The sequence below is a fragment of the Salvelinus sp. IW2-2015 genome, linkage group LG20, assembly GCF_002910315.2.
Source record: "Salvelinus sp. IW2-2015 linkage group LG20, ASM291031v2, whole genome shotgun sequence".
NCBI lineage: Eukaryota > Metazoa > Chordata > Actinopteri > Salmoniformes > Salmonidae > Salvelinus > Salvelinus sp. IW2-2015.
Window position 1 is genome coordinate 42,598,834 of NC_036860.1, and position 10,445 is coordinate 42,609,278.

General features: G+C 41.1%; 1 protein-coding gene and 1 pseudogene across 1 annotated transcript; both read right to left on the reverse strand.

Moving 5' to 3' along the window:
* Nucleotides 1-622: 622 nt before the first annotated feature.
* On the reverse strand, nucleotides 623-5,546 carry atg3 (autophagy related 3). Its single transcript, XM_024012351.3, is given in 14 exon segments — nucleotides 623-815; nucleotides 1,390-1,458; nucleotides 1,674-1,801; nucleotides 2,332-2,487; nucleotides 2,602-2,636; nucleotides 3,326-3,407; nucleotides 3,547-3,589; nucleotides 3,752-3,826; nucleotides 3,828-3,879; nucleotides 4,301-4,371; nucleotides 4,700-4,711; nucleotides 4,713-4,747; nucleotides 4,954-4,995; nucleotides 5,384-5,546. Coding segments are annotated over 14 exon segments (975 nt in total). The 5' UTR covers nucleotides 5,456-5,546; the 3' UTR covers nucleotides 623-712.
* A 3,889-nt stretch (nucleotides 5,547-9,435) lies between these two features.
* Nucleotides 9,436-10,445, reverse strand: part of LOC111979981 (coiled-coil domain-containing protein 80-like) — an 8,340-nt pseudogene continuing 7,330 nt past the window's right edge.

The window sequence follows — 10,445 nt, forward strand, 5'->3', positions numbered from 1 at the left end:
ATCATCTCTACAGGACAAGACAGTGGAACTAGGAGCAGAGGTAAAAAAAAAAGAAAAAAAAAAGAGCTGGGCAGCAAAAAAAAAGGACACCAACCCCACTTACAGGAACCAACGATGGTCCTGGGCCCAATAGACCATGTACACTTCACCATTAAGACAAACTGGCATTGGTCTGAACCAGTAAAGAGGTCCAAACATTTGTCCAGAACATCACACTGAAAAAGCTATAATGCAAAGTGGACAAAAACATTTTCTAGATTTCTTTTCAACAACATTTAATTGGTAAGCATTTGAGAGGACATTAGTGGCACCATTACTATGGTGAAAAAAAAGATTTGTGTGGTTATATAAAAACAAAATGGAGAAAACTTCAAAGCCTATCTGTCAGTGACTTAATGTAAAATAAATATAGTTATCTTTGAATGGTTGTTTATGACAGAGCTGGGCATTTGCCAAGTACAGAGTGAGAATCTCCAGACAAAAACACTGCGAGATCAGTCACCACATAAAGCCATTACATCATTGGGATTACAGCATTACCAACATCTGTATACACCCATCAACCCCTCAGCGATTCATCCTATTCCCACACAGAGGGTCAGAGTACCCAGAATACTCCAAGAGTCATTCCGAGAGACAACATTCCATACCCCACTAACGCTGCCAGCCAGAAGACAGATTCCTCCTACACTCAAATGTTTGCAAGAGTAGCCTACACCTCTGTAGGATGGAGCTACATGGTGAAGTGCCTTGTGTAGTCGTATTCTATCGTGGGGATGACGGCCTGGACAAACTTCAAGAAAATCAACAGATACCTGAAACATGAAGTTAAGGAATAATGTSTAGGCAAGAATGGAAGAGAAACAGTATTAGCAAGATCACTTCTATTTACAACTCACCTTAGCTTGGGTTACATTGAATTATACCATTGCATTTTTGAATACTCGTTTCACTATAAAGCACAGTATATCAGCACGTTAGAATTCAACTATAGCCATTGAATTCTACCGTGTTTGAGCTGCGTTTGAAAGCAAAAGTCGAATTGAAGACATTGAATTTGATTTTTCATAACAGCAAGCTACGACTGACGGTTTCTTTGTTTGGTTACCAAGACAACTACTGTAGTTATCTAGTAAACTTGCTAGCTACTTCAGTGGATGTTAAAAACATTTCAAGCAGCACATTTGTTAAATTATAGCCATGGTATGAAAGGAATAATCAACTCGTTCCCTGGAAATTAATGCAACTCTGTGTAAAGTCGTTCATTATTTTCCATAGAACACATAGGCCCTCGATTATCCCTTACATAATGATACATACACTTAAAATCACCAAGCTGCATTAAAAACACTTGACTTCAGCTGAGCCGACAATTCACTTAAAGGATGCATATGAACTCCAAGTTCTCCTCCCCCTTCCGCCACCGTCTCGATGATCCTTTTCATCACTTCAGCATGTCTGGAAAACAGGAAGTGGCAACATTAGTTTACAGGACCATAAGCGCTCCCTCGATGAGTAGTACAGTCGGATCCGTACTCAAAGTTTTTCAGAATAGGAGTTCTGATGTGGGATCAGTTTTAGATTATAATGAATAGAAAGGGGGACCTGATCCTAGAGCAGCACTCCTCCGATTTTGAGTCACTGAAAGCGTGTTCATGATCTCTTGCTTTTACCTGCAGGGATGCACAGAGCACATGGCCGGGGGTGGTAGGTGGGGGTGATTTTCGATGGTGACTGTTTTCTTCACATGATCCTGGCTGATGTCCTCGTACATCTGATCCACTGTCAGGGGCTGTCTGTCCTGTAGGAGTGAGAGGGGAAATGGTAAACAGAACATAGAACCCAGGAACTCGGTTTCCCAGGTAAGTCAAAGACATCATTCTTCCTCAGCTGTAAGAACGCATCTTGGGATTTACATCCTCAGTAATATTCACAATGCAATCCAAAAGGACACACAGCAGTATCTAAATGCCAACATGTTTTGTTACTGTGCACATAGGATGCACTTTTTAGTCTACCCTAGAAACCCAGTTACACTAAGCTGACTCTGTACTGCTGAGAGCTAGTTTACAAATCAAATACAATTTACAATACAATATAATTTTATTTGTCACATGCGCAGAATACAACAGGTGTAGACCTTACAGTGAATGCTTACTTAACTGCATTGTTGGTTAAGGTAGTGTAAGAAAAATATGTGTTAAAGTATTTACTAAAATAAACTGAAGTAAAAAATAAAAACAAATAATTAAGGAGCAACAATAAAATAACAGTAGCAAGGCTATATACAGGGGGTACCGGTACAGAGTCAATGTACAGTAAGTGTGTTACCTCATCGTATCCAAATAGCCAGAGTCGAGGAGTCTGATAGTATTTGTCATATGTGATGTAGAGGTCATACGTTCGAGTCTGCAGGATGTCATCGTTCCCAGCCTCTCCCGTTTTGGATTTAGACAAGTCCACCATTTTACTGGTGTCCAGGGTGGCCTAGAGACATATGGGGGGGAAAAAAAACTGAAGTGAAAAATGGGGAATAAAGACACTTCCTGGAAACAGAAGCAATGTACAATAAAAGTTACAACAATACTGTGAACTTCTGACCTCATCTGTTTCCAGTAGTCCACTCTCCTCATACTCTGAAAAAACAGAACAAGACAAACTGAACCCTTACATTAATTAACTATGAAAGTCAGTTAAGAACAAATTCTTATTTACAATGACGGCCTACCAAAAGGCCTACTGCGGGGGCGGGGGTTAAAAATACAAAAAAAAAAATAGGACAAAACACATCACAACTAGTGAAATATAACCACGTAAACAATGAGACAGATATTTCACCGGACGTATAAATGTGAAGCATCCGCTTGGAGTTTCCATTCCCTACCAAATATGGTAGTGAGAGGAAGCCCAGCGGCCGGGAGTGGGAGAAGACGGAACAAGATGMATTTTGGCCGACATTCTGCTAATTTTCTCATCGATTACACATTTGATCTCAATAAAATGTTCTGTTCCCAAAACAAAAATATGCTACAAACATAATCAAGTAAGTTTTGTATACTTTACCCTTTGCCAAAGTTTAAAAAAATTGTGTTGTTTAGGAGTGCAAAGGCGAGTTGAGTTATTGCACAAACCCACTTCAGAGTAGGTGTTCCCTAATGTAAATATGCACATGTGTGCTAGAATYCACCAATAGGATCTCGCTAGCTTGTGCTTGGCTCTGCCCACTATGACTCATTTGTTCCCGTTTGAAACAAAGGGCTGTGGTCTATCTTGGTTTAGTTAAACAAATCTTTGGAATATTCCTTGAGGAGTAGAGAGTAGACACCTTCCATATCTGCTGCCTCGTCTTCATCATCATCATCATCTCCGTTCCCACTAGCACCAGAGTTCACATTCATGTTCATGTCCTTTCAAAACAAAGGAATACAACTATTTTAAGACGCCTGCAATGGTATTAATCTAAGGTTGTTAGTTTGAAACATTCACTATCAATGCAGATTACTAGGATTCAAAAACAAAACGTGAAATTGCGTCCATCAAATTTACCTTGTTGTCCAATGAGATTTCTCGTACAGCTTCTGTAACTCCCCTATACCTAAAATATCAATTTGAAATATAACATTCCTGGCAAACAAACCCAAAAGCTAACTTATTTATCATGTATTCCTGAAACTGCACTCTGCAGCACATCAATAAATGAAGGTATATTGCACTACAACATAAAAGACCCAAGAAAATGAACCATAGTCACAGGAAATGTCTAAAGTGTCCAACCTGAGTTGTGTAGGTGTCGACCCATCCTCCATCTCCGTCATCCTCCTCTATGAGCTTCCAGTTCATCACAATACTCCACTCGTTTACAGCGCTTGTAGCAGGGAACTATAGGCACACACAAAATATACATTACTAAAAGCAACAATAAGGACAAGTAACAGTATTGTAGAGAAAGCGCCACTTTAATAAATGGATCACTAGTCACTTTAATAATGCCACTTAAATAATGTTTACATATCTTGCATTACTCATCTCATATGTATATACTGATTTTAAACGTTGATTGCATCTTGCCTATGCCGCTCGGTCAATGCTCATCCAATATTTATATGTATATATTCTTATTCCATTCCTTTACTTAGATTTGTGTGTATTAGGTAGTTGTTGTGGAATTGTTAGATTACTTGTTAGATATTGCTGCACTGTTAGAACTAGAAGCACAAGCATTTCACTACACTCGCAATAACATCTGCTAACCATGTGTATGTGACCAATAACATTTAATTTGAGTTCACACAGTTCCTACCATTGCGAGTCAATAGAAACTGCTTATCCTTGGGTAAATACGGCTTCACCTTCTCCTCTTCCCCAGACACCCTGGAGGGAATAAACATGTGACATCTGGGACTACTGTGCTGTCAAAACTTCATACTGTAGTTGATGCTATATTTGGAGACAGCATAACATCCATCCACAGTAATTACATGCTCATATCAGACTAATTAGATTTGAGAAATTAAGTGCAATTTAGCTGACTACAATATCATATTAGAGGTGGGATAAAGTCCATTTCAATTCCTGTTAGTTGAACTGGACATCGGAACATGGCCATTTCTTCATAAGAGTTAATTCAATTCAGAATTGACTTGGATGGAGCCAACCATGTCCTGGGTTGAGTATCAATCTTACTCCAACGGACACTCACCATTTCCATGTGGCAGTGATGAACAAGGTGATCTCCAGCAGCTACAAACTAATGGAGAGAAAATGGAGATTTAATAGGAAGTTGTAATAGTTCAGACAGATGACAATTACTGTGGGTCGGGGAAAGGGGCTTTTTGGAATTAAAACCTCTTTCAGTTGCACTTATTGCCCAAATGATGAAAGCCTACATACGTGTGACTTGTTGGCTTTTTAAAGTGACTCAGTTACAAAGGATACGAAAGACAACTTCCTCACCTCTTCTGGGGTGATAACCCCAGTCTCCTTGAATTTGGATTCCTATCAACAAAATAATGAAGTAATATTATTGTTGAGTTGGCAGTTTGGTATATTTAACGTGTTAGAGGTTAGACATTCCATTCTTAATTGCTTGAAGGTCTTAAACATTGACTGTCACATTTTTCAAATGTGCTTAACTGGAATCATGCGAAGCTAACGTTAACTACATTGACAAGACAGTCATCAACGCCATGAGACCTCTAAATATTTCATAAACTGAGATACACTGCAATGGGACTGTAAACAACGAATTGTAGCTACATAATACAAGTTGAGAGCACTTGAGGGAAGTCTTCCCGATAACGCATGCTAGCATGTTAGCATCTTACACATCACTGCTGAGTGATAGCAATCTACAGTAGCTAGCGATACCGCTAATTTAGCTTACCTTCAGCACTGGAGTAAAAAACTCGGCTACACCAAGGGCCGTTCCTTTTACGGAATTAATGGCGTTCTGCATGTTAGCTATCAGATCGACCCCCGACAGATAGGTGCGTCTTCAAACGCCGAAGGACCGTCGGTTTTCAGTTGTTTTTTTTGTCAGCAACAGATCACATGACTTGTCATTTGAGGATCCCTTCCGCTGTTAAAGTCTCGAGAGATTTGTCTGGACGGCTCAAGGGTTGCCCGATCATGACTGGCCCAGGCCCCAAGGGAAAGTTAAATACATTTGAGTTCTTCAATCTGGAATAAGACCTTTATTCAGCATACATACAGGTAACTGCCAAAATGAAGGAAACACCAGCATAGGGAACACGAGCCGCCAGAACAGCTTCAATGCGCCGTGGCATAGATTCTAMAAGTATCTGTYACTCTGTTGGASGGATGTGACACTATWCCTCCACGAGAAATTCCATCATTTGGCGTTTTGTTGATGGTTTTTAACGCTGATCCAGAATCTCTCATAAGTGTTCCGTTGGGTTGAGATCTGATGACTGAGAAACACACACACCCTTTAAACCCCCTATGCTCTTTTGAGCCCTCTATTTCAAAGTCACTTAGATCTCTTCTTCAAGCCATGGTAGGAAAATGACGGGCAGCTGGGAATTTGTATACAGGGGAGTGATGAGCTCTACAGCAGACTCGCACAATTCAATCGCTGGTTGAAAACTATTTTCTGTCCCTCCCAAAATATATTTGTAGATAACTGGCCCTCTTTCTGGGACTCACACACAAACAGGACCAAGCCTGGCATGCTCAGGAGTGACAGACTCTATCTTAGCTGGAGGGGTGCTCTCATCTTCTCTATCAACATAGTAGACAGGGCTCTAACTCCTCTAGCTCCACAATGAGATAGGGTGCAGGCCAGGCAGTAGTCTGTCAGCCAGCCTGCCAGCCTAGTGTAGTCAGCTCAGTTTCCCCCATTCAGACCCTGTCTGTGCCTCGATGTAGGTCGGGCAAAACTAAACATGGTGGTGTTCGCATTAGCAATCTCACTGGAATAAAGACCTCCTCCATTCCTGTCATTATTGAAAGATATTGCGATAATACCTCACATCCACAACGGCTCATAGTAATGGCTGGAATGGTATAAATGGAATGGTATCAAACACATGGAAATGTGTTTTATGTGCTCGATACCATTCCATTTATTYCGTTCCGGGCTCATAGCCATTACAATTAAGGTGCCACCGGCCGCCTGTGCTCATATCTCAAAATAGAACTACTTAATGTTAGATCCTTCACTTCCAAGGCAGTCATAGTCAATTAACTAATCACTGATCATAAACTTCATGTGATTGGCCTGACTGAAACATTGCTCAAGACTGATGAATATACTGGGTTAAATGAGGCCTCTCCTCCTGGTTACACGAGTGACCAAATCTCCACCAAATTGGAAGTCTTCCAACTAGCTTGGAAAGACAGTACCGTGCAATATCAAAAAGCCTACAATGCTGCTCGTTCAACCTACCTTTACAACCTGAGGAGAATAAAACACGATTCAAAATAGATTTCTGATACTGTCGCAAGCTAACTAAAAAGCAGCATTCCCCAAGTGAGGATGGCCTTTACTTCAGCAGTGATTAATTAATTAACTTCTTTGATGAAAAGAATATGATCATTAAAAAGCAAATTACAGACTCCTGTTTGAATATGCGTATTTCTCCAAAACTCAGTTATAATGAGTCTGCACAGAACTGCCAGGACCTCGGATCAATGGAGACACTCAAGTGTTTTAATCCTGTATATCTCGAAAATAGTCATGGCCTCTAAACCTTCCAGCTGTCTACTGGACCCTATTCCAACTAAACTACTTATTCCTATTCCAACTAAGCTACTTCCTGTGCTTCACCCTCCTATGTTGAACATAATAAATGGCTCCCTATCCTCCTGATGTGTACCAAACTCACTAAAAGTGGCAGTAATAAAGCCTCTCCTGAAAAAGCCAAACCTTGACCTGGAAAATGAAAATAATTATTGGCCTATATCGAATCTCCCATTCCTCTCAATTATTTTGGAAAAAAGCTGTTTCTCATCAACTCACTTCCTTCCTGAAGACGAATAATGTATACGAAACGCTCCAATCTGGTTTTAGACCCTATCATAGTACTGAGACCACACTTGTGAAGGTGGTAAATTACATTTTGAATGCGTCAGACCAAGGCTCTGTGTCTGTCCTCGTGCCCCTAGACTTTAGTGCTGCTTTTGACACCATTGATCACCACATTCTTTGGAGAGATTGGAATCCCAAATTGGTCTACGCGGACAAGTTCATGCCTGGTTTAGATTCTATCTGTCGGAAAGATATCAGTTAGTCTCTGTGGATGTTTGTCCTCTGACAAATCAATGTTAAGCTTCGGTATTCCTCAAGGTTCAATTTTAGGACCACTATTGTTTTCACTATGCTACCTCTTGGTGATGTTATTTGGAAACACAATGTCAACTGTCACTGCTATGCAGATGACACACAGCTGTACATTTCAATATGAACATGGTGAAGCCCCAAAATTGCCCTCGCTGGAAGCCTGTGTTTCAGACATAAGGAAGTAGATGGTGGAAATTATTTTATTTTTAAACTCAGACAAAACAGTGATGCTGGATCTAAGTCCAAAGAAACAAAGAGATCTGCTGTTTGATCTGACAATGAATCGCAGTGGTTGTACAGTCATCTAAAAAAAAACTGTGAAGGACCTCTGCATTACTCTGGACCCTTATCAACAATATTTTAAAAACTGCTTTTTTCTACATTGCAAAACTCAGAAACGTTTTTTCAAAAAATCATAAAGAACAGCTAATCCATGCTTTTGTTACTTCAAGATTAGACTACTGAAATGCTCTACTCTCCGGCTACCTGGATAAAGAACGAAATAAACACATCTGCTAGTGCTAAATACGCTTCTAGAATCTGACTAGAACCAAAACACTTGATCAAATTACTCCAGTGCTGGTCTCTGTTAAGGCTAGGGCTGATTTCAAGGTTTTCCTGCTAACCTACAAAGGATTACATAGACTTGATCCTACCTATCTCTCCGATTATACCTGCAGTACAAACCTACATGTACGCTACAGTCACAAGACGCAGACCTCGTTATTGTTCCTAGAATTTCTAAGCAAACAGCTGGAGCAGGGCCTTCTCCTAAGAGCTCCATTTTTATGGGATGGTCTGCCGATCCATGTGAAAGATGCAGACTCGGTCTCAACCTTCAAGTCTTTTACTGAAGACTCATCTCTTCAGTATGTCCTATGATTGAGTGTAGTCTGGCCCAGGAGTGTGGAAGGTGAACGGAAAGGCACTGGAGTGACGAACCCCCTTGCTGTCTCTGCCTGGCTGGCTCCCCTCTCTCCACTGGATTCTCTGCCTCTGACCCTATTACTGGGCTGAGTCACTGGTTTTGCTAGTCCCTAAGAGGGGTGCATCACAACGTGCCAGGCATTTTTGGTATACTCGACTTGAGTGGGGAGAGTGACTTGATGTCATCTTCCTGTCTGGTTTGCGCCCCCTTGGGCGCATGTGGTGGGGGAGATCTTCGTGGGCTATATTTGGTGGTCTGTTGATATCTCTCTGGTGGTGTGGGGGCTCTGCTTTGCCAAAGTGGGTGGGGTTGAAGAACGATCTGGCCTTAATGGCCCATGTACTCTTATAATCTCCACCAGGCACAGCCAGAGGAGGACTGGCCACCCCTCAGAACCTGGTTCCGCACTAGTTTCCTTCTTAGGTTCCTGCCTTTCTAGGAGGTTTTCCTAGCCACCGGGCTCACATCTGCATTGCCTGCCGCTTTTGGATTTTACGCTAGGTTTCTGTATAAACAATTTGTGACATCTGATTGATGATGACTCTAAGCATGATGGGATGTTGATTGCGTAATTAACTCAGGAACCACACCTGTGTTGGAAGCACCGCTTTCAGAGACTTGTATCCATAATTTACTCAAGTGTTTCCTTATTTGGGCAGTTACCGTATATCTCCATACAAGATAACAAATATGCACAACATAAAAGGCAATTGCCAAATGTTTTTAATCTGAAATCTACATTCTCCCTGTGAAACAAATCATACATTCAATAGACAAAATATATAATGGAAGAAAAAGTATGCTGCATTTCATAATCTATTATAGAAAAGTCAATTCTTTATAAAAACAACATCACAGGTATCAAAATGCAAAAAAAAAGCCCTTCATGAAATGCCATTCATACAATGGCTTCATATAGTTCATGGACAAGGCCACAAACCAGGCCTCAATAGAAAATCGAACACTTCCTGAGGGAGAACATTCTAATTTAGTAACCATATCCACGGTGGTAACCATCCGGTCTCTGTCATGACCGTAGCCCCCATACTCATCCTCAGGACAGCGCATGCCAAGGGATTCTGGTAGCCATCTCCTGTCTGCGGAGCTGCATGAGTCAACCAGATCATATATGATGACATGGACCACATGGGAGACGGTACCAGGACTTGACGTTGCGCGTCTTTCCCCACAGCAGCATAGAGAAGTACTCTGGCTGATCTGGAAGTAGTTCCTGATGTCCTGCACCACAGAGAGGGAGAAACGTCCTCACGTTCCACAGTGGCAGTCCCTGTGACACAGGCAGGGTTGAGGGGTTAACTTAATTGATTCATACATTAAGAAACAAGATAATGTTTAGAAGAAGAAGAAGACTTAAACCTAAATCAAATCTTCAGTTATATAAGCTCAGGGTTCCCACCAATATGTAACAAGAACTCTGTTTCTTACCGTTGATTGGGGTATAGCTCAAGGGTCCCGCCCATATCCTCCATGTCCTTTCCAATCAGCTTCAGCACAGACAAGTGGCGCAGGCCTGAGTAGAGCCAGGTGAAACATATAATTTTCACATGACCTCTTACGGCCAATATCAAACCCCTTTCAAACCAAGCCCTAGCGCCTTCCCAAAGATATCTAGTACATGTGAAAGTATGGATATAGGTGAAAGCAGTCGTTTTCATTTAACTAGGCAGGCAAGTCAGTTCAGAACAATATTATTTA